This window comes from Lepidochelys kempii, chromosome 25 (assembly GCF_965140265.1).
Source record: "Lepidochelys kempii isolate rLepKem1 chromosome 25, rLepKem1.hap2, whole genome shotgun sequence".
NCBI lineage: Eukaryota > Metazoa > Chordata > Testudines > Cheloniidae > Lepidochelys > Lepidochelys kempii.
Window position 1 is genome coordinate 13,361,211 of NC_133280.1, and position 23,876 is coordinate 13,385,086.

The 23,876-nt window shown below is 56.7% G+C and overlaps 1 protein-coding gene across 3 annotated transcripts in view; it reads left to right on the forward strand.

Annotated features, from left to right (window-relative positions):
* The window catches only part of APC2 (APC regulator of WNT signaling pathway 2), a 46,581-nt gene extending 23,093 nt beyond the window's left edge, over positions 1-23,488 (forward strand). Inside the window, exons 5-15 of one of the 3 annotated variants that reach the window (XM_073323878.1) lie at positions 423-531; positions 801-914; positions 1,461-1,538; positions 5,845-5,937; positions 7,141-7,525; positions 8,647-8,742; positions 9,161-9,300; positions 9,778-9,855; positions 10,521-10,637; positions 10,982-11,196; positions 12,179-23,488. In XM_073323878.1, coding sequence (XP_073179979.1) covers positions 423-531; positions 801-914; positions 1,461-1,538; positions 5,845-5,937; positions 7,141-7,525; positions 8,647-8,742; positions 9,161-9,300; positions 9,778-9,855; positions 10,521-10,637; positions 10,982-11,196; positions 12,179-17,837 — 7,084 coding nt within the window. In that variant the 3' untranslated portion in view covers positions 17,838-23,488. The remainder of the gene's footprint in view (positions 1-422; positions 532-800; positions 915-1,460; positions 1,539-5,844; positions 5,938-7,140; positions 7,526-8,646; positions 8,743-9,160; positions 9,301-9,777; positions 9,856-10,520; positions 10,638-10,981; positions 11,197-12,178) is intronic. The other 2 variants (XM_073323879.1, XM_073323880.1) reach the window with 2 other exon arrangements.
* The last annotated feature ends 388 nt before the right edge of the window (positions 23,489-23,876 follow it).

The window sequence follows — 23,876 nt, forward strand, 5'->3', positions numbered from 1 at the left end:
GTCTGTCTGTCTGCCTTTCCCCCTGTGCACCCACCTGTCTGTCTGTCCCCCTGCGCACCCCTGTGTCTGTCTGTCTGTCTCTCTCCATCTTGCCCCCATCCCCACAGTGTCTGAGCCCTAGCTCACCAGGTGGCTAAGGGACCCCTTTGCTGCTCCCATTACCCAGCGTTCTGCCCATCACCTTGCTGTGTGCCCCTGCCTGGGACGCTCCCAGGGCCCTTAGCCAGCCCTTGAGTTTGGCTCAGTGTGGGGAGAGCCTGGTGAAGAGGCTCCTAGAGGATTTATCCCTCTCCTGTCGCTCTTCCCCCTCCTCACGAGGGTTTTGGCTGGGCCTGGGGTTGGGTTGGTGTCAGCACTGGGGGTGGGGTCCATGGAGTGGGGCGTCCATGACTGCCCGCCCTCTACCCCGTCCCCTTCTCCAGGTGTTTCCTGCTGAGCGAGATTGAGAAGGAGGAGAAGGAGAAGCTCTGGTACTACACACAGCTGCAGAGCCTCTCCACGCGCCTGGACGAGCTACCGCACGTGGAGACGGTGAGTTCCTGGTCCCAGGGACCAGCCCGAAACCTGAGCTGACTGGGATCCCTCCTCTGCCAGGCGTACCTGGGTGCTGGGAGGTCCCAGGGGCTCAAGGGGTGTTGAGGACTCAGCCCAAGACCTGAGCGAATCCCCTGTCCCGAAGGATGCGCTTTGCCCCGTGGGATACGCCTCCCGTAGAGAATATCCTGTGCTGGGGGAGAGCGGGGCCAGGCGGGCTGCTGGGATCCCGCCCCTCATGCCCTGCCTTTCCTCCCGGCTCCCAGTTCTCTATGCAGATGGATCTGATCCGACAGCAGCTAGAGTTCGAGGCCCAGCACATCCGCTCGCTCATGGAGGAGCGCTTCGGGACGACCGACGAGATGGTGCAGAGGGCTCAGGTCAGGGCAGGGGAGCTGCTCCCTTCCTGCGGGTTATTTCCCTTCAGCCTCCCCCCTCTTCCCCCAGTAATGCAGCCCCCCCTTTGCAAAACCAAGTAACGGGAGGGATCAGACTGCAAAGCCCTCCCCCCAAAGCTGGGCAGTGTGTGTCTTGGGGGGCAGGGGGAGAGTAGTGGATCAGGAAGCAACAACCCTCCCAAAAATATGGGCAATGGGAGGCATTGGGGGAGATCAGGCTGTCCCCCATCACCTCAGAAATATGGGTAGTTAGTGCAACCCCCCTACCCACACAGCCGGACAATAGGGGGTGGGTAGGAATCAGGATCATGTTCTACCATGGGGGGAGAGGAGGAGTAGCTCATCTGGGAAAAGGCTGCCCGCCCTTCCCTTTGTCCCCCTTTCCCACCTAGTGGCCGAGCCTGCCTCTCTTTTAGGCCCCGTGCTGCCTGATCCCGTCCCCTCACGGGACACGGCTGAGAGGCATTGGGTCGGGGGGGCGGGGCGGGGGGGCTGGTGATTGCTGATTCTGTGGTTAAATCCCCGCAGATCCGAGCGTCCCGCCTGGAGCAGATCGACAAGGAGCTGATGGAGGCTCAGGACCAGGTGCAGATGTCGGAGCCGCAGGTAACGGGGCAGGAGCCGAGTCCACTGGGCCTCGGACTGCAGCCCCCGCGGGAGGGGGGCATGGTGCTAACCTCGCAAGGTGGCGGGGGATGGTGCAGTTAGGGCCGCCTGTTCCACAGAAAGCTGCAGAGTCCCTGTCCTGTGCGTGCAATGCCACTGTGCACCCCCCCACGGTGTCACACCCAGCCGTCTACACCGCGAGTGTCGCTCATTCGCCGGCATGCACAGCATCACCCACAGGCGTGCACACCTGCACATTCACCCCTGCGCTCCAGACTCATGTGCACACTTACGTGTGGGCTCGCACACTTGCATCTGCCATTTGTAGTCACCCACAAACTCCCCTGCACTGACCCATTGCACGTGCACCCAATGGGGGCGTGTGCTTGCAAACACAGGCATGCACTCCCCCGCCCCACAACTGTCCAGGTGTGCCCGTTCTCCACCTGCACACCCCCCTCATTGCACCAAGGCGGGGGAGACCTCCCCTTGCGCACACACCCCAGGCCCAGGTCGCTCTCTCTCTCTCAGGGTGGGAATGCTGGAGGAGGCTGCTTGGCATGGGGGTGAGAATGGCGCTAGAGGCAGGCAGGTCGCCGAGGCCTCCCCGCCCCACTGAGCGGGAGGCCTTTGTGTGTCTCGGGCACCATGAAATGGGCAGTTGCCATGGCGACGAGAAGTAGGCCATGAGGGGAGATGCTGGCAGGCCCCCGCGTTGGATTCTGCAGAGCTGTCGCAGGGTCATCTGCGTCCAGTGGCTGAGCCTGCCCCCATGCTGGGAGTCAGGAGCGGGTGGGGGTGGGGGCGGGGCAGATGCGTCCCAGGCCCCGGCATTAGTCCCACTGCTCCCCAGGCTGGATGTGTGTCACTGACCCCACGGATCTAACGCAGTCCTCAGCAAAGGCCACTGACTGCGAATATCCTGCCCGAACTGCACAAAACTACCACGGCATTCTGTGAAAAAACCCTGTCTCTGAACACTCCAGTCATACGAAAGTACAAGAGTATTATTTAAAACCCACATTAATGTTCAAATCGTAATGGTTCACTATTATGGAGGTAGTAACGGTGCTAACACCGTATTTTAAAAGCTGCTGTAAGATTAAAATGCTGCAGTGTTGTTTCTAAAATCCTGCAGCAGAACTGAAATGCGACAGCATTATTCTCCCAAAGATACTAAACAATACTGAATTAAAAATGCGACAGCATAATAAGGAAAATACCGTGATTGTAGGAATAAAATTAACTACATACATTTTTAAATGTACAGTATTATCAAAAATACTATCCTGTTAAAAAGGGGAAAACATTTCAGTTTTTATGAAAAATACTAAATGATAAGAAAAATACTTCAAAATTGTTCAAGAAAAATACTTGCAGTATTTTAAAAAAAATACTACAGTATTATCAAAAACACTATCCTATTAAAAGGGGGAAAACATTTCAGGTTTTATGAAAAATACTAAACGGTAAGAAAAATACCTGCAGCATTTAAAAAAATACTACAGTATTTTCAAAAATACTATCCTATTAAAAGGGGGAAAACATTTCAGGTTTTATTAGAAATATTAAACGATAAGAAAAATACTAAATGATAAGAAAAATACTGCAGCATTTAAACAAAATACTACAGTATTATTAAATAGTACAGCCCTTTAAAAATACTTCAGCATTATAAGGGGAAATGCCATGGTTTTATTAACTATATTACGTAATAAGAAAAATACTCTATCATTGGTAAAGAAAAAATACCTGCCGCTGTACAATAAAAGCTTTGGCTTTTGTATTAAAAATACTAGAGGGTTATAAAGAAAAATACTGTCGTGCTAGGAAATAATACTACCATATTGTTTCAAAGATACTGCAGTATTATTTAACACCCCACACAGGTTTATAATAAAAATAGTATTTTTAAACAAAAATACTACAAGATAAGAACCCTACAATGTTATTAAAAATACTGAGGTATTCTACAGTGAGAATCCTGAATCCTTAATCCTTCAGTAATATGGCAGGAAGCTGTAGTGTTTTGGGTAATTACTGCATAATACTGTAGCATTTTTCTAAGGGTTAAGTGCCCAGGGTTTAAACCCAGAGGCCATATATGAAATCTGGGCCCTATTAAAATGAATAGGAGTTTTGCCATTGACTTCAGGGGGATCAGAATTCCGCCCTAGGGTTTCATTAACATCTGAACTGGGTTTAAAAAGCCAGAGGTCATGGGATTCCTACTCTGGGCTCCCAACAGGCACTGGTGAGCTCTCTTCTGCCTTCTGGGACGGAGATTAAATAAGTACAGAGACAAATTATTTTGCCCCGAGCCTTTCTCTGCCCCAAGAAATCGATAGCAGAACTGGCTGTGAATTTCTCCCTTAACCCCATGCAAAGCCGAAGCGCAGCAGGGCTTGGAACTAAGCCCTGGGAAGATGGAGAGGTTTAGAGTCAGTAAGACAATTATCGCACTGTTGGCTAAAAAGGGGATTTGTCCTGGAAAGAGAAATAAGCCAAAGCGCTCAGTCCTGAGGCCTTGAATCCCTGGGCAATACATATTTTATTACATATATCTGCAATAAGGCCGGTCGGTAGTGAGGAAGGATAGGCCCGTGCTTAGGCTGTTTGCCCTACGACTCAGGAAAGCTGGGTTTAATTCCTGCCTCTGCTACAGACTGTGTGTGTGACCTTGGGCAAGACACTTAGCATCTTTCTGCCTCAGTTTCCCATCTGTGCAATGGAGACAGTATTGCTGCCCTGTCTCACAGGGTGGCTTTGAGGTGCTCAGATACTATGGGATTGGGGCTGTCTAAGTACTTTGAGAGAGAGGGTTTAAAATAATTTAATATGGGCTGATTGAGGACCAAGGACGGAGTGGGAGTTGTGTCACTAAGGATGGTGGTAGAAAGATGGACTGGCCCTTCTACATGTAGTCAGAGGCCATTTCCTCCACTATGCAAGGAGGGTTGCCGGCCCTCCAGGACTGCCCTGGAGTCTCCAGGCATTAAAGAGTAATCTTTCATTTAAGAGGTCATGTGATGAAACCTCCAGGAATATGTCCAACCAAAACTGGCCACCCTAATTGCAAGGCCTAGCAAAACACTGTGCGGCGAAGATGCTGGAGCTTGCATTGGCCTCATAGGAAAATCCATGTGGCATATTAACACAGTCACCTGGCATCCCTGCAACCCGGCACCCCGTTCACTGACACCTTCAGTTCAGTATCCCTCCTTTTAGCGCCGGCTCTGGAGGCTGGAAGTCTCTGTTCCACCCCGGGACTGAGCTGGAGGGGCGCAATCCTGCTCCCATTGAAGTCAACGGGACTTCTGCTCTTGCTGGGTGCTGCCCCAGGGCTAGAACAGGGGCTGCAGGCCCCAGTTCAGAAAGCACCAAGTCCCATGAAAGCCAAAGGGATTTTAAGTGAGTGCTCAAGTGTTTTGCTGAATCGAGGTCTCAGTGAGCACAGCCTGCTCCCAAACGTCTCTCCATTGCTGAGCCCAGTTATGTGACGCTGAGGGGGTCCCATGTACGCCTCCTCCCATCCCAGCCTCTGCTGCTTTGGGGCCTATCTGTGGCCCCTCTGCCCCCTGGAAGGCGACTGGAACTTTGCTGGGTGTCTTTCTGGAGCACCCTTGGAGCTGAGAGCAGGTCTGGACAGAGCCAGCGTCCCGTAGCAATTCCCAGAGAGTCTGCTTGCCTGGAATGAGCCACTGATGGGGTGGTATTATTGAGGCGGGTAGATTGGCCTCCTCAGAAGAAATGGGTTTTGCTGCCAGCCTCACACGGAGCAGAACTGGGTCTCATGTGTATCTAAGGGTGTGAAAACTGGTGTGACACATGCCTCCAGCGTACAAGTCCCTGTCACGCCCTATGCTGACCTTTAAGGTGTGGAACCCACTGATCAGTGTGTCCCGGGTCCCCCTCCATGTCCGATCCACAGGGGATGTGAGTCTGTCACTGCCCCAGCTACAGACACTGGGTCTTCAGTTCCAGCTGCAGAGACTCCTGTAGTTAGCTCTGGTTGTCATCCACCTTACGCTCCCTCTGCGTCTGGCCCACTGAGTAGAGTTAACTGGGGTGTAATTTACACTCTGAGAGGGCAAATTGCACCAAGACTCGCCCCTGATCTGGGCTCTGTGTGTGCCTGATGCAGGAGACAGACAGAGAGACAGGGACAAGCAGACCGGGAGAGGAGAATAAAATCACACCACCCTGCAGGGGCTAGTCAGAGCCAGCCAGCCCAACACTGCAGCTGCAGGGGTGTGCTCTGTACAGGTCACAAGTTCTTAGACGTCCCCCTGCTCTGTTCTTGTAGCTGTGTGGGAAGCTGTCTGGCATGGAAGGGGATGGGAGCCTGGACATCCCGACACATCCCGAGGAGGGAGGGAGCCACCTCAGCAACAATAAGGTAACGAGAATCCCCATCCCTTGGGCATTTGACGGAGGAAACACAGACGCTCGCTGGAGATGAGCAAATCGAGTTCTTCCCCGGCTCCGAATGGCTCCAGTCAGTGTTGTGTAGCAGATAGGGCATTGGGCCCAGAGCTTCTGTTGCCACCTCTGCTGCTTACCTGCTGGGTGACCATGGGCGAGTCACTGCCCCGCTCCGTGCCTCAGTTTCCCCTCCTGCCCTTGGTCTATTGTTGCATCTTTGGCTATTTACACAAGAAATGTGAAATGAAGGAACCCCACAGGTGCAACAGGGTCCAGATAACCACATGCGCTGACTAGGTACAACTTGCCAGACTTAGCTGCATTCACACCTCACTGCTCTGACAGGGTTCTGGTGGCTTCAGGGACACAGAAGACAGTGAGTGCCAGCAGCAGGCATGCGACCTATTTAAAGGGATGCTACCCAGTTCGTACACACGTCTATTCAGATCATGCACTCTGACCCCAGTATTTGATTCGACATTTCCCCCAGCACCGTTCGGGGGGGGGAGGGGGTCTCATGTTGCTTCTTGGTTTAATTGCACTAGGAAAGGGCTTGAGATTTAGGTCCTCACGCAAGCAGGGAGCCTGATTCTGTTCCTGTGTTACTTGTACACCAGTGTAAACCCACCAACTTCAGTGGGGTCAAGCGTGATTTCCACCGAGGTGAGTTAGAGGAGAATCAGGCCCAAGGTGCTGAGAAGGTTAGAGGACATTCGTTGTGTGATCTTGGGCGAGTCAGGTAGCCTCCCCTCTCTGTGCCCCAGTTCCTCACACCTAAAGGATTAACCCCTGCCCCAGGCTTGTCCCCAGGTGACCAGAGGTGGCTGGCAGCTGCTGAGTGAAATTGAACTGTCTCTTGTCTGTTTCACTTTGCCCACCATTGAATGGACCCCAGTGGTCCCCAAACTTTTTACCTTGTGCCCCCCCCTTACCCCTGTCCGCACACCCCCTCCCTGGAGCTGAGTAAGGGGGCTGGGGGCGGGGGCAGGGCCAGGAGCGGAGCTGGGTGGTGCTCCCTCCCCGCCCCCCTGAACATTCCTCCATGCCCGCCTAGGGGGGCACGCCCCACAGTTTGGGGACCTCTGCACTTGAGGGAACGGTGCAGCAGGATTTGTGCTGGGGGGGGGCTGGCCAGGGTGGGGTGCAGTGTAACCCACTGAGTGCTTGTGCTCTGCAGGTGGAAGTGGTCTTCTGGCTCCTGTCCATGCTGGCCACCCGGGACAAGGACGACATGTCCCGCACCCTGCTGGCCATGTCCAGCTCGCAGGAGAGCTGCCTGGCCATGCGCAAGTCCGGCTGCCTCCCACTCCTCATCCAGATCCTGCACGACGCGGACAGGGCGCCGGGAGGCCCCCAGAGCCCCGGCAGCGGCAAGGACTCCCGCATGCGGGCCAACGCCGCCCTGCACAACATCGTCTTCTCGCAGCCCGACGAGGGCCAGGCCAAGAAGGAGATGCGGGCGCTGCATGTGCTGGAACAGATCCGCTCCTACTCGGAGACCTGCTGGGACTGGCTGCAGATGCAGAGCAAAGACGGGGGCCAGGGCGCCGAGGGCAGCGCCGGTAGGGAAGGGTGACGCTGGCTCCAGCAGGGGCACCAGGGCCTGCTGCTCCCAGCGGAGTGGCGGGGGGGACACAGGGAGCAGGGGACACCTGACCGTGATGCTTCTGCCTGGAGAGAGCATGTGTCTGCGGGGGTAGGGAGGGGGCGGGTTGCAAGCATGTCTGTGCATGCACAGATGGGTGCATGTGTGACTGCCTGCTGGTGTGCCGCTGAGTGTGTGTCTGTGTGTGTGCACGCACGGTGTGTCTTGGGGTGTAGGTGTGTGTCAGTGTGCAACTGAGTGCGTGTGCGTGCACATGGTGTGCGTTGGGGCGTGTGTGTCGGTGTGGGCACTTGGGGTGTGTCAGGGTGTGTGTGTGAACAGGTGTGTCGGGGTGTGTGTGAATGAACATGGTGTGAATGTGTGTGTGTGTGCACGGTGTGTGTCAGGGTGTGTGTGTGCACACAGTGTGTGTTGGGGGTGTGTGTGTCGCTGTGCAGCTGAGTGTGTGGTGGATGTGTGCATGGTGTGTGTCAGGGTGTGTGTGCGTCGGGGTGTGTGTGTGCACATGGTGTGTGTTGGGTGTCTGTGTGTGTTGGTGTGCAGCTGGGTGTGTGTACACATGGTGTGTGTTGGTGTGCAGCTCAGTGTGCGGGGGTGGGTGTGTGCACAGTGTGCAGCTGAGTGTGTGTGTGCGTGCATGGTGTGTGTTGGGTGCATGTGTGTGTCTGCACGTGGTGTGCATCGGGGGTGTCGGTGTGCAGCTGAGTGTGTGCACTACAGGTGTGTGCGTGCGGGGGTCACTGCACGTGTGTGATTGTGAGTGAAGGCGTGTGTGCAGGCATGGCTACACACAGGTGTGTGAGGTGCACACGCATGGTGGAGGGGTGCCGGGAGCACGCGCAGGGCCTGGTTAAGCACAGGTGTCTCTCCCCTGGTTCTGATCCCCGGGCGGACTGGCCATACGGAGTCTGTTGGTCCAGTTAGCAAAACAGATCCTCTCTGATGGGAAAACAGCCCCGTCCCCTCCTGCCTGGCTGGGATTTGGGGATCCCGACGGCTAATGGATCCGGGCATCTCTGATCCATGGCTGGGCTGGGATCTTGCGTGGCCCGTTGCTCACCTCCGCTCTCCTTGCAGTGCCAGTGCCCATCGAGCCGCAGATCTGCCAGGCCACCTGTGCCATCATGAAGCTCTCCTTCGACGAGGAGTACAGGCGGGCCATGAACGAGCTGGGTAAGCCCCGCGCGGCCCCGGGAGGGGGGAAAGCTTGCAAGAGGGATCTGGGCTCTGCTCCCCCATCCCCAGGTGGACAGGGAGTGCAGAGGACGCTACTCAATGGGTTAGAGTCCCTGGGGGCTGCTGTGCCCCATGCCATGGGCAGAGCAAGCCCCTCCTGCATGGCACAGCCTGGCAGTGGGGTGGGTGCCTGAGGGGAACACATGGGAGGGGGCTGGGAATACAGCACCCTGGCTCCTTTTCAATGGGACCCCCCAGCTCCACCCCCTTGCTGACAAACTAGCGGAGTCCAGGCATGAGGTATTGGCACAAAGAGGAGCGTGGGGCGGGGGGGGAGGGGGTTGACCCCCCGCAGTGCCTGGCTGGGCCCGTCCATCTCTGTAACCCCCCCACCCACACCCGGATTGTCCCCCAGGTGGTCTCCAGGCCGTGGCTGAGCTGCTGCAGGTGGATTATGAGATGCACAAAATGACCAGCGACCCCCTCAACCTGGTGCTGAGGAGATACGCGGGCATGGCGCTGACCAACCTCACCTTCGGGGACGTGGTGAACAAGGTGCGGGGGGTGGGGGGAATGGAGGCCCAGGGGCTGGGGGACTTGGGAAGGTGATGGGAGGAGGGAGGGAGGTCAGGGGCCCCAGGGTTGGGGTGTGGGGGGAGGGGATATAAAGGCTCAGGGGAGTGGAGGGAGGGGAGTGAGGACCCAGGGGCAGGGACTGGGAAGCAGAGACCTGGGGGTGAGGGCGGGACAGGGGGGTTAGGGGAATGCAGCCAGAGCAGGGGTCCTGGTGCGGATGCGACTGATGAAGGGGCCTGGAGAGTAGAGGGAGAAGTCAGGGAAGGGGATCAGATGGGGTGGGGTCTCGGAAGGGGCCTGGGAGCAGTGATCTCAGCTGGCTCTAAGCTGCAGGGAGTTGGGTGACCCAGCTGTGGTCCCTTCCAGCGCTGGCAGGGGCTCTGGGGCCCCCGTGGGCTGCACTGGAGGGTGAGAGTGTGCAGGATCTGACCCCACAACATCTCTTCCCCTTGGCAGGCGACTCTGTCCTCCCGCCGGGGCTGCATGCAGGCCATTGTGGCCCAGCTGGCCTCCGAGAGCGAGGAGCTGCACCAGGTAGGCGGACACTGGCTCCCCCAGGGCTGTTGCAGACGCCTGGGGGGTCGTGCCCATGTGCACTGAGCCATGGCATACACCTGGGCTGGCTACTGACTGCTGCACAGGGCCTGGGTTATTCCAGGCCCCCTCGTGCCTTGGGGGCACTCACACAGAGTGGGGTGCCTGGCTAGGGGAGATGACTCTGGATACCCCATGCTTGGCACCCAGCGATGCATGGCGAGGCTGCCTGGTATTGCAGGGCAAAGCCCGGCCCGGTCCCTGACTTGGTGCCTTTCACCAGGACCAGCGTGTGCTGTTGGGTGCAGGATTCGCTGGCTCCTGTTCCTGCTGGAGCAGGCTGGCTGAGTCCTTGCTGCTCATCCCGCCTGGCTGCTCCACGGCAGGCCCTGGGATCATCCGAAGGGGCCCAGGAACTGCCCTTAAATCCCCTCTGCTGAGGGCAGCCAAGCGAGGAGCTGGTGCTGGACAGGACGGGGGGCTGGGAGACTTTGGGGGTGGCAGGGTGGATGGGGTGAAAGAGGGTCATGACGCTGCCCTCTTCTGGGCTGTGACCGAACTGCTCCGGTCCTGTATTGACAGCTCTGCCTGGAGCAGGTGGGCTGAGCACGGGACGCTGGCCATGTCCCGCCCTGTGTGTGAACATCCTCATCTCTTCCCCCCAGGTGGTCTCCAGCATCCTGCGGAACCTCTCCTGGAGGGCCGACATCAACAGCAAGAAGATCTTGCGCGAGGTGGGCAGCGTGACCGGCCTGATGCAGTGCGCCCTGCGGGCCACCAAGGTAAGAGGCGTGAGCCCTGCTCTCTGGGCTGCGTGTGCACACACAAAACGGGGGGCAGTTTACGTGCTCACAATGAGCTGCATGTGCAAACGCTGCCCTTGCACGCACAGAGCAGGTGATGGCTTGCACGCTCGCTATAAGCGTGTACGTAGGAGATGGCATGTGTACAGTGAGCTGGATCTGCAAACGTGGCCATGGCATGCACGGAGTGAGCATGCTTACGGTGAGTGTGCAAATGGCGGCAGGGTGTGTGTACAAAGCAGATGCACTCACAGATATGCTGCCGGTGCAGTTAAAGAGGCCCTGCACTAGAGGGACGCTGATGGTGATTTTACCCTGGCTAGGAATCCACCCTGAAGAGTGTCCTCAGCGCCCTCTGGAACCTGTCCGCTCACAGCACCGAGAACAAAGTCGCCATCTGCTTGGTGCAGGGCGCCCTGGGCTTCCTGGTGAGCACCCTCACCTACAAGTGCCAGAGCAACTCACTGGCCATCATCGAGAGCGGAGGAGGCATCCTGAGAAACGTGTCCAGCCTGATCGCCACCCGGGAGGATTACAGGTCAGCCTCGCCCTGAGGGCAGCTGCCACTCCCGGCTCTGATCCTAGGGTGACCAGACAGCAAGTGTGAAAAATCGTACAGGGGGTGGGGGGTAATAAGAGCCTATACAAGAAAAAGACCCAAAAATCAAGACTGTCCCTATAAAATCGGGACATCTGGTCACCCTATCCGATCCTCTCGCTGCTCCCAAGCTCCCCCAACCCCAAAGCGCTGTTCTGGTCGGTGGGCGGGATCTGGAGGGGCTGTGGGTCATTCCCAGCTGCCTTGGATCCATTCTGGCCCCTGAGTATAAGGGCAGCAAGATGTGCTGTCACTGTTGGCTGTCCCTGATGAGATGCCAATATTATTCACGGTAGCTCAGAGTATCCCCTCCAGGATGCGTGCCTCCCCCATAGAACAGACTCACGGTGCCTCAGGGAACCTTACCATCCCGGGAGCGTTACATTGATTATTCGGGTTTTGTAAATACTGTGCGCTCTTCATCAGGTCTTTCTCCAGAAGATCCCGAAGCACTTTGCAAAGCTCATTGTGCCCATTTTACGATGGGAAAACAGAGGCACAAAGTGGGGAAGTGACTGGGAGTCAGGACTCCTGGGTTCTGTTCTCAGCTCTGAGCGGGGAGTGGGGTCCAGTGGGTTTGGGCAGGGGGGAAGCTGGGAGTCAGGACTCCTGGGTTCTATTTCCAGCTCTGGGAGGGGAACGGGGTCCAGTGGGTTGTGGGGGGAGCTAGGAGTCAGGACTTCTGGGTTGCTCTGCTGGTGACTCATTGTGTGACCTTGGGCAAGTCATTTCCCCTCTTTATGCCTCAGCTGCCCTCCCTATAGAATCGGGCTGCTGTGGGGATGGATCAATTGGAGGATTTTGAGGCGCTTTGAGATCCTCTGACGGGGGGCAGCCGAGAAGGGCCAAGTGTTGTTGTTTGTTAACTCTCTGATGGTTGAAGCGGGGTGATTCCAATGCAGGGTCCATCCATGTCTTGCAGGCAAGTGCTCCGGGACCACAACTGCCTGCAGACCCTGCTGCAGCACCTCAAATCCCACAGCCTCACCATCGTCAGCAACGCCTGCGGGACCCTCTGGAACCTCTCTGCCCGGAGCCCCAGAGACCAGGAGCTGCTGTGGGATCTGGGGGCCGTAAGCATGCTGCGCAACCTCATCCATTCCAAGCACAAGATGATCGCCATGGGCAGCGCCGCTGCGCTCCGGAACCTGCTCACCAACCGACCCCTCAAGTACAAGGACGCCACCGTCATCTCCCCGGGCTCCTGCATGCCCTCGCTCTACGTGAGGAAGCAGAAGGCGCTGGAGGCCGAGCTGGATGCCAAGCACCTGGCGGAGGCCTTCGACACCATGGAGAAGCAGAGTCTGAAGAGCCAGAGCCTCAAGAAGCCCCCGAGGCACATGGACAGCCTGGCGAAGGACTACACCTCCGACTCCGGCTGCTTCGACGACGATGAGGTGCCCAACGTCTCGGCGGGGGCGGAGACCGGGAACACCTCCATCCTCTCCATGTTTCTCAACTCCTCCTTCCTCCAGGGCCAGGCCTTGCCCAGGGCCATCGCCCAGAGGAGGGGCCCGGAGCCTGAGAAGGACGAGAGCAGCAAGCCGGCCGAGCCCAAGAAGCTGCCGGCGCCCGAGGATGAGGTGTCGCTGGCGGCCGAGAAGCTGGCCAACAAGATCTCCACCACGGTGGCCAAGATTGACAAGCTGGTGGAGGACATCGCCACCCTCCACACCTCCTCGGACGACAGCTTCAGCCTGAGCTCGGAGGACCACTGCCTTGACTGGCAGTACGGCTCCGATGAGGTCCACGAGGCCCGGGCCCAGTCCTGCTCCCCATGCCGCCTCTCGGATGCCAGCAGCTTCGTGAAGCGGGAGAACCTGAGCCGGGCCCACACCCTCCTGAGGCTGAAGAAGGCTTACACCAGCTTGTCCAACGACAGCCTGAACAGTGGCAGCACCAGTGATGGCTACTGCACCAAGGAGCACATGAAGCCCTGCACCAGGGCCTCCTTCCTAGATTACAAGGAGGAGCTGCAGAGGTACCAGAAGCGGCCCAGCAGGCTGGATCTGAAGAACATCCTTGTCCACAGGCCTGAGAGGATGGAGCAGCCGGGGGTCAAGGCCAAAGAATCCGGCGAGCCGGAGAAACTGGAGCCAAGAGACGCGCACGACAGAGCCAAGAAAGCAGTGACATTCCCCAGCCCCAACGCCCCTGAGAAGGAGCCTGAGTGGAAGAAGGAGCCGGGCAATGAGCTTTCTCCCGACCCTCAGGTCCACACCATCAAACTCTCCCCTTCTTACCAGCATGTCCCCCTGCTGGAGAATCTGGCCAAGAGCAGCCCGGCCCCTGGTGCTGTGGGGCTCTCGGGTGCTAGTTACCACCCAATTCTCCCAGGCCGGAAGCAAGCCTGGCTCCCCACGGGGCTTCTCCAGACGGCCGAGAACTTGAGCAGGATCCCAGAGAAGCTGGCTGCCCACACACCAGCCCCAGTGGAGCAGGAGTCAGTCCAGAAGTACGCGGTGGAGGACACCCCCATTTGTTTCTCCCGGTGCAGCTCCCTCTCTTCCCTCTCCTCTGCTGACAATGTGCTGGATGGGCAGAGCCACAGCGAGAATGAGGTGGACAGCGACTCCTCCCTGGAGATCATCGAGGTGGAGGAGAGCGCCGAGACCGAATGTGACGTGGAGCAGGCTGAGGCCTGCGATAGGAGACAGGAGAAGGTGAAGGCGGCGGATCTGGGCCCAGCCACTCCAGGAGGGATCTCCCAACCCATCGCCATCCCCTTCCAGAAGCGCGACAAGATCTTCCTGAGGGAATCCTCCCCGTCCCGGCACGAGGACCTGACCCCGTCCAGCTCCTCCGAGAACTACATTCAGGAGACCCCTCTGGTGATGAGTCGGTGTAGCTCGGTCAGCTCCCTGGGCAGCTTTGAAAGCCCATCCATTGCCAGCTCCATCCAGAGCGACCCCTGTAGTGAGATGATCAGTGGCACCATCAGCCCGAGCGAGCTGCCGGACAGCCCCGGTCAGACCATGCCCCCAAGCCGCAGCAAGACGCCCCTGTTTGAACTGGGATCCCAGCCAGAGAAGGAGACCAGCCAGTTCAACATCCAGTGGGAAAACAACGTCAAGAAGTTCATGGAGATTACAGATTTCAAGGAGCGTTTCCAGCTGCCCCAAGATCTGGATTCCATGATCTACTTCACTGTGGAGAAACCCAACGAGAACTTCTCCTGCGCCTCCAGCCTGAGTGCCCTGCCCCTTCACGAGCACTACATCCAGAAGGACGTGGAGCTAAAGCTTATGCCGCCTTTCCCCGAGAGGAACAGCCTGAATTTTGTGGCACATGAGAAGCAGGAGGACAGGCGGGAAGAGAGATTCGGGGAGGGTAAGAGGAAGCTGGAGCGTCCAGAGCTCAATTCAGACGATGATATTGAGATCCTGAAGGAATGCATCAACTCGGCCATGCCTTCCCGCTTCAGGAAGGTCAAGACCTCCCTTGTCTCTGGCCTGCCCAGCCAGGTCTTGAATCCTCAGACCAAAAAGGCTCTTCACATGCCGGTCTACATGCTGGTGCCCACTCATTCGCACCGGGCCGTCCCCAAACACCTGCGACCTGCCGCCCGGGACCTCTTCAAGGATGACGACTCCTTCACCGACTCCGCAGAAGGCACCCCCATCAACTTCTCCAGCGCCGCTTCCCTGAGTGACGAGACCCTCCAGTACCCCCTGAAGGAGGAGGCTGACCACAAGTGCGGCCCTGGGAAGAGGCTGGAGAGGAAGGAAGTGTCGGGGTCCCCGGTGGGGCGCAATTTGGAAGCACCCCATGAGCAAGGGAGCTTGAGTCCTGCGCCAGGCAGGAAAGCAGCTTCCAACTCCTCAACGCCCACCAAGATGAGTGCAGCCTACCAGCAGAAGGGTGGGTCGAGACATGGCAGCCCTGTCCAGACAGGCAGGGGCCAAGCGGCTGAGGTGAAGAGAGGGCTACCTCCCCTGAAGAATGGACCCAACCTGGAGCTGGACTTTGGCAGGGCAGGGGCCCACCCGGAAGGCGTCCCCCCGAGGAAGGGTGCTCCCTGTGAGGACAGTGCCCCCGGGGGCATGGCCTTTCAGTCCCTGTGCCACACCACGCCGACCGAGGAGGCCGTCTACTGCTTCTATGAGAATGACTCCGACGACCTGCTGGAGGTGCGGAGAGACTCACCTAAGAGGAAGGCCAGCCCTGCCCGGGCTCAGAAGAAGGAACGCTGGAGCAGCACCGCCCCTAAGAAGGAGCCGGAGAAAAGCTCCAGGCAGCTGCTACAGGCCAAAACCAAGATGGCTGCCAAACTCCACAACAATCTCATCGTGGACGAGACGCCACCCTGCTATTCCCTCAGCTCCTCCATGAGCTCCCTGAGCGACATTGACCTCTGTGACCACGAGGAGCGGACAACTCTGTACAAGGCCAACAGGCAACTGACCCTTGGCCGGATGCAAGAAAGCGCGGCCTCCAGGGCCTTAGCCAAAGAGAGGGACAGCTCCCCCAGCTCCCTGAGCTTCACCTCGGACGACGACCTGCTGCAGAAGTGCATCGGCTCTGCCTTGCCCAGGAGGAGGCGGCACCCTGCTCGGCGCAGGAACGCCGAGCACAAGCAGAAGCTGAAAGGTGCCAACCCCAAGAGCACCACGGGCAAGGAGAGGAAGCCGGAGCCAAGGCACAATCCAGCGGATGAGATGGTGTCGGACAAAGGCTCGGACCTGGACAGCGTCGAGTGGAAGGCCATCCAGGAAGGCGCCAACTCCATCGTCACGTGGCTGCATCAGGCCGCAGCTTCCCTCTCCAGGGAGCCTTCCTCGGAGTCTGACTCCATCCTCTCCTTCGTGTCAGGGCTGTCTGTCAGCCCCACCCTGCAGCTGTCCCTGGACAGGAAGGATAAGAAGCGGGCTAGGAGTGGGGTAGGCCGCGAGGTGGAGAAGAGAGACCATGCGATGGCCTTTCAGGAGAGCAAGAAAGTGATGGACGTTGGGGGCAGAAACGCCAGGGCCGGGAAAAACGTAAGCCAGCAGAAGCCAATGTCAAACTTGCCAGTGGTCTTCCGAGGCAGGACAGTGATCTACATGCCCAGCGCGGTGAAGGACTCCCCAAGCCCCAGGTCCACCCCACAGAAAACAGCCACAACTAAGCCCGAAGCCACCATCCAAAACCTCACCCTGAGCCAGCAGAGGTCACGGAGTCTTCACAGGCTGGGGAAGGCCTCGGAGATAGCCGACCTCACCTTGCCCAAGAGGAGCGCCACCCCTCCTGCCAGGATCACCAAGCCCCACTCCTCGGGCTCCTCCAGGACCTCCACCCCCTCCCAGCCCACCCAGAAGAAGTTAACGTCGCCCTCCCAGCTCAACAAGCAGCTGCCATCTCAGGGGGTGAAAGTGGGCAGGAGCTCCCCAACAGGCTCCACCCCCAAAGCGCCCCCCCAGAAACCCCCAGCCACCAAGCAGCACAAGACCCAGAAATCCCCCGTCCGCATCCCCTTCATGCAGAAGCCGAACAAGAAGATGCTGCCGGCCAGGAGCTCCATGCCGGTGCTGGAGGAGCACGTGGGCAGCCCTAAGCTGAAAGGCAATGGGAAGGGCATCCTGCCGACCGCCCGGCTCAATTTGGTGCGGATGTCCTCGGCCAGGTCCAGCGGCAGTGAGTCGGACCGGTCCGGCTTCCTGAGGCAGCTCACCTTCATCAAGGAATCCTCCAGTCTCATCATGAGGCACCGCTCCGAGCTCTCCTCCTGCGAATCCGTGTCCTCGCTGTCTCAGAGCGCTTCCCCCAAGAGGAGCAGGCCAGGCCTCCCAGCTGTGTTCCTGTGCTCCTCCAGGTGCGAAGAGCTCAAGGTGGCCAAGCCGGTGGTGACCAGCCAGAGGCCAGTCATCTCAAGGACCCCGGCCAACAACAAAACTTCTCCCAGTGAGAGGCCTCCTCGGAGGACCAGCTCTGAGAGCCCTTCCCGGCTGCCTGTGAAGACCAACACCCCCTCGCCTGAGCCATTCAAGAGGTATTCCTCCTCCCCCAACATCAGCATCATCAAGAGGACCAGCAGCCCCTCCTCCGTCCTGTCCTCTTGCTCCGAGTCATCAGCCAGGAGAAGGAAGAGCCAAGAGGCCTCCAAGCTGACCCCGAATCCTGCAGTGGGGAACCCGGGGCAGCAGGACAAGCAGCAGATGGCGATGATGAAGGGTACTTGGAGAAGGATCCGAGACGAAGACATCCCACACATCCTCAAAAGCACCCTGCCTTCCTCAGCCCTGCCTCTGGTCAGCACCCTGGAGGAGGAGACCCCCAATGCCCAGATCCCCATCCAGAGGAAAACCAGTGATGCTGTGGTGCAAACTGAGGACTACCCCACCACCAAGACCAACTCCAGCACCTCTCCAACGCTGGAGACCCGGGAGATGCCCAAGAGCGAGACAGAGTGCCTGACTTCGATCAAGGGCACCGTGCCCATCTCCTTCAGTCATGAAGGACCAACTGGTTCTGTTGGGAGCTTCCCCTCCAGCAGGCACAGCTCCCCCAGTAGATCCGCCCGGGTGACTCCCTTCAACTACGTTCCCAGCCCCATGGTAGCACCAATGATCAACAACAAATCGCTTGAAAAAATGCCAGCTTAAGCCGCTATTGCAAATGTAAAGAACACCTCAACTGTGGTGATAGTGTATTAAAAAATGAACAAAGCCCCAGGCACCCTCATTACTGCACCTCCGTGAGGACAAAACTCTCGTTCATGAAGAGACAGAAGCTGCAGCGTTTTTGTTTTCTCGAGCTTAACAAACCAATGAGGAACTTTTGCGTTGATGTAACTGTTGGCCAGGAGGGTTGGGACAGTTTTGATTGAGACACACACGAAACACCTGGAGAAAAGCAAGTATTTGTTCCTTTATTCTCTCCGCCTTTTCTTTTTTGTTTAATGGAGCTTTGGAACCTTTACCGTCGGGCGCTGGGAAAGAACCAGGTAATCGCCCACCCCTATTCCCCTGACATCTGTGTTCTGTTGATGGCTGTGCCAATGTCTTTACTGCAATGTCTGATCACCATACACTCTAGTTTAAGGAGAGGGATTTTTATCCTTGGAGCCTAGATGGCCACAGGTGTCCTGCGTGAAGGGATGAACTTTAGCAGTGAGCCTGTGGGACGTCTTGAGGGCCTCACAGTTCACAGTTTTTGAAGAACTTTGAAGCAGCAATTAGCCAACTTCCCCCCATGACCTGCTGTCTCCTAGACAGTCCAATGCCAGGAGGGGCTGTAGGCCCATTGTCTCCACGCTTTCATTGAAGCACAGTTGGGATTTTCGATCCGAGGACAACCAACAGGGGTCGTTGATTCACTGGGGTCCCTCTAAGTTCTCCCAGGAGGTTGAAATTTCAAAGGGAACTGGGACTGCTGCTCTTTCTATTTAAAAAAACAAACAAACCCAACCACCAAGAATGCTTCAAGCAAAAGCCTTAATCTTAGGTCTCAGCTGCATGCTTTGTCTCACATGTCGGCACTAATATCCACATATCCAAATAATCTCAGCTGATTTATAGAAACACCTTCAGAAACCCACCCATGGACCAAAGGCAGAGAGGGAGAGGGGTGAGGTGAGGGGATCTGGGGAGGATTCTACAATGGGGAACAGAAGAAGGGCAGAACCTCTCCATTACGGAACCAGCCATTTGCACAGTGCGAGGCCTGTAATTATGGTGACTGGTTAATCTGCTAATGACTAACTTGCCAGGATTGTGTTTGCGTTGGGTGTCACCCAGTGTCTGGGGGGAGCAGAGCAGCACCTTATTATCGCCAAGGGAGGAGGGTTGTTATGGAAACGCTTCTTGCAGCGCATGGGGCAACGCCAAGGAGCCGGGGAAAGGAAAGGCCATTTTTGTTCTTTCGGCGGGCCAGGGGGACAGGTCTGGGGAGGGGAGGCTGATTTATGCCATTCATCCTCTTTGTAAACTCAGCCCCACTATGCAGGCTTTGCGCTAACGGTGGGGCCCGAGGCGACTCCTCATGAGCTTCGGGGCCCCCCTTCAGTAGTTAGTCCGGTTCGCTCTCCAGTGCCGCCCAGGCAAAGGGTGGGAGGGAGTCACAGGCTGCGGCGGGATGTGAGGAAGGGAGCGAGGTCTGCACCAGTGCCCCTTGAGCCTGGCCTCTGAGGGAGAGTCGCTCATCGGGTGACTAATTCCCATGGAGCGGGAGGCATGGAGTGAAAATCGCCCCTTAAAAATATGGTCCTGATTCTCGTGGTTTGACACCATTGTCGCACCATTGAGGTCAGTGGCATGGGAGTGACTTCCTGATTTGCAAGCGGGAAACAGGAGACAGAGAGAAAGAGGCATGTCTCTCTCTCCATCCCCATTCCTGCCCCCAAAGATACTGTGCTTTATAGGTACACTGGGACTTGGGACTCCTTCTTTGTTTCAGGGCCTTGCCCGATCACAAGCAGGGAGCAGAGGGGGTTGCCTACCACATGTTTGGGCTTTTTTGTTACAGGTTCTGTCCAGCATGGTCAGATTTGGCTTTGAGTAACAGTACAAAGCTCGGAGGGAAGCTGCCGACGTGACTTCCTATGATCAGGAGGGCAGATTTTAGGGGTGAAGTGGTATTTTTAAAAAAAGGAGGCATTCAGAGGGTGTCAATTTGGCCAGAACCTGCTCTCTTTCAAGAGTGTTATAAATTAATCAGAATGCCAGATTTTTTTTTTTAAATCTGCTGAATAATAATTGTATGGTAGGTTCCAAAGGACTAGACATTTGCAGGCCTCCCAGATCCCTTTGCATTAGCGATGACTAAGTGCAGGGTCTTTATGACGGAGGCAGGTGTTCTTACCAGGTCATGATGGCTCAATTCCAAGGTGGGCTATTCCATTCCGCCTCCCTCGAATTATCCGGGCTTTCCAGCTGGATGCAGGGCACAGCTTGATTTCCACAGCTGGCAGCATTGCTGTGTGCTGTTGAAAGGAGCCACGCCGTTCAGCCCCAGAGGTGGCTTTATTTCAGTGGCCAATGAAGATACTTGCATATAAAGGTGCCATTGAACAGGGTAAAATGCTGGTCTCATTGAAGCCTATGTACGTTTTAGTCACTGACTTCCCAGGGGCCACTATTCAGTCTGTGCTGTGCAAAATGCTTTGGGACTCTTTTGAATGAAAGATAAGGATGGCTATTTCCTACCTGTAATACAGTAGCAGCCCCAGTCCCTGCCCCGCCCCACTGGGCCGGGTGCTGAACAAACCTAGCTGGGGAAACATGCCCCCCTACCCCAAGATACGCTGTAGAAACAGGAGATGATGGGCAGGAAGGGGATAGTGGGGTAGGCTGGTGCAGGTCGGAACAAGGACAGAGCAGAGCTATCAGGGCTGTTGCAGCCTTAGGGGGAAAGGCCAGCAGAGTGGCTCTAGCTTAGGACTCTGGACAGCTGGCATCAAGGATTGTTTTGCCACAAACTCCCTGGGTGACCTTGGCCCTCATTGTGCCTCACTTCTCCTCCTGTAAAATATGGACATAGCCCTGCCTCCCAGGGAGGTTATGGGGATTGAAGGTGGCAAGGTGCCCGGGTGATATGGTAATGGGGGGTCAGATACGTACCAGCTCCAGTGGAGAGTCCGAGTCTCACAAGGTCCTCACTGAAAGTACTAAACCCTTGGCGGGATGGGGAACATTTTCGAAAGTGTCTAAGTGGCTAGGCGCATAAGGGCTTGTCTACACCTGGAGCATCTCAGGAAGAGCTATTCAGAAAGGCCGCCACGGGTGGACGCTCGTACTCACTTTGGCAGTGCGGCAAGTTCAACAGCGCCACCATATTTCTAGTCCGGAATAAGAGGCTGGCGTTCACAAAGGGGACTTGTGCATCCAACTGCCCCATTTTGGAGCTGCATGGAAGGCCCTTGGCGCCGACATTTTAAGTCCTCAAGGTGCCAAAATTGTCAGTTTTTCAACAGAAACCCCCTCCCACAACAAAATTCCAGTTTTGGATTAAAACCACCTCTCAGAACAGAAAAACGTGATGGAAACCTGACAATGCATCACCAATAAGGGCTGAAAAATATTGTTTCTTTAGAATTTTTTCATGGGAAAAACCCTTCCCAAGCCGCTCTACTAAGCCCCTGACTTTGCTTTCGGGAGCTAGGCACGCCGTTCAGATGCGTCATATTTTTGAGTGACTCGAAGCCTGGTGAAAGGACAGCCCTGCAGGTGAAAGGCTCCAGTCGATCACAGAGCAGGGCAGTGGTTGGGCATCGACCGCCCCATGTGCCTGGAGTGGACAGGCAGCCTGGCAGATGGGCCCCATTCTGCCCTGGTGGGGGTGGTGCCATTCAGTGCCACGGATGGTTTTTATGAGGTGGAGATGGGTCCACTAAGAACTGGACGAAACCCACCAAGTCACAGGCCCTCCCCCAACAGCCCTTGGATGGGCTGTGTGAGGTAAGGAGGGCCAGCCTGGACTCCTTCTCCCCCAGCAGCTGCTTAATGCATCCTGCAGTGGGAAGTTCCCTCACAAGGTTTTTTCCTCCTTTATCTGGGCATTTTGAAGCAGTGCTAAAAGCAGAGGCCTGGCCTGGTGCTGTGCTCTTCATGGTGTCTGCATTCAGTGTGCGAGCAGGGGAAGTGTAGGGGTTGGGGTCCTGGCCCCCTATAGCCAGCGTCCCCAGCTTGAGTCCTGCCTGCTAGCCTTGTCAGCCAGGCCCTGCTCTGCAAAGCTGCACAGCGAAAACCACCTCACTCAGGTTTGGGGTTGGCTGGCTCTGGGGCTGCTGTGGTGATTTGCACCCATGCACACTGGGTGTGAAATGCCACAAAGTTGGAACTGCAGCGGTTTCCCCCTGGGCTTTACAGTTTTGAGTGATGACCCAGGGTGCCAAAAAGAGCCAACTGGGGCCTGCCTCTTGCCCTGAACGAGGCCACTTGCTTTGCCCCTGCCTGCCTCACTATCTGTACATGGGCTAATACTCCTGCTTCCCTCTGCCTGGGGAGCAGTGAGTTAATTTGTGTTGGAAGAGGCTTGAGTCACATGTGTTACAATTATTGTTACAAAAATGAAGCAGGGGCAGCATGGGGCTGCTGGGGGGGAACCTTACCCTTGTGGGGCCTGGCATGCAGCTGACAGGGGAAACCCCGAGGGGCCGTCATAGGCGCAGGCTGGAGAGGGCCCTACTGGTTGCAGCTAGAAGAGTTTCTGGTTGGAGCAGCGAGGCACTGTGCTGTCATCCACCCTAGGGACCAATTGCTGCACTGCCTAGAGGTGGGATTTTAGCTTGTGATGGGTCTTTTTCAGGTCTCCGATGGCCCCAGGGGCTTATGATCTCAAGGGAAAGGTGCTGGGGCAGGTGGGTGTTCCAGCCTCAGCACCCGGGTCATGGCTTGAACTTTCCTACCCTTCACCCACCCGCCTCGCCTCTTCCAAACACATGCTGGCCTAAGGCCCCAAACAGCAGCTGCTGGACCCAGCCAGCCGCCGAGATGCTGCATCCGTAGGACCCAACGTGCCCACACCAACCCCAGCTGTGGCAGTCAACAGCCTTGATCCCCTTGCAGAGAGGCTGGCTCCCCATCAATTCCAGCAGCTTCTCTCCTCCCACCAGGGATGATTGCTGCATGGCCTCGCACAGCCCCTACATCATGCCAGAAAGGGTTGGGCTGTAACATGGGGGCAAACCAGCCCCTCTGAGCCCCCGCTCCCATCCCATCCCGCTGTGTGGGATACACACCATCTCGCTCTCTGGGACATCGCCACTGACACAACCCCGGCAGGGGATGAGGAGGCAGGGGGCAAACTCAGTGCCGTGGGAGTCAGCTCCACATGAAGGTTCAGCCTTGGCGCGGTGGGAAATTCCCAGCCAGCTCAGGGGCTGCAGTGCTGCAGTTAAACAAGCAAAGGTCTCGTCTCTCCTCCCCCAGGAAAAGAAAGAGTCTGAAAGCTCCCCCCTCAGGAGCAACACACACCATCCAGTCTGAATGCTGTAATTAATTCAGGGTACAACCCACCTGTAGTAACAGGGGAAGCCTGCATTACCTCACCATTTTTGCAGTAACCATTTGTTTAACTTTAAAACACAATCCCCCCCCCCCACCCCCCACAGCTGTGCTTTCTGTTCGCCTAGCATCCCCTCACTGTAACCCTCGGCTTCCATGCTCGGCGGTCGAGCAGTGCGCTGGGTGTTGAGCCGTCTTGTTTTTTGCTACTGGTTTCTTCCCCCACCCCCTACCTGCTGTATGTACGTATTAAGGATGTTATTTTACTGGGGCACTGGACAGTATTAAAATTAAAGCTGTGTAAATAGGAAGCAGGTCTCTTTATTTTTCCACCCTGCTAAAAAGGACTGCATGGCCAGTTGGAAGTGGTGGCCAGGGGTGGAGCGGGGAGGAGAGAGCCAGCAGGGGATAGGGAGGGGTTTTCATTTAATATACAGAGCTGGTTGGTTCCCCAGCTGGCTTGAGTTGGCGGTGATTCACAGGCACAGCGTCCTGCTCACCAGGGAAAGGGTGGACTTAGGGTTAAGGCACAGTCTTGAAGATCTGGGTTTAATTTCCAACTTTAACACAGACCCGCCCCCGCTTTCCATGCCTCAGTTTCCCCAGCCATAAAACAGGGATAATACTAACCTCTCACACCATGGCTGTGGTCAGGCACTCGGATACTCTGGCCAGAGAGACCAGGCACGGAGCTGGGAA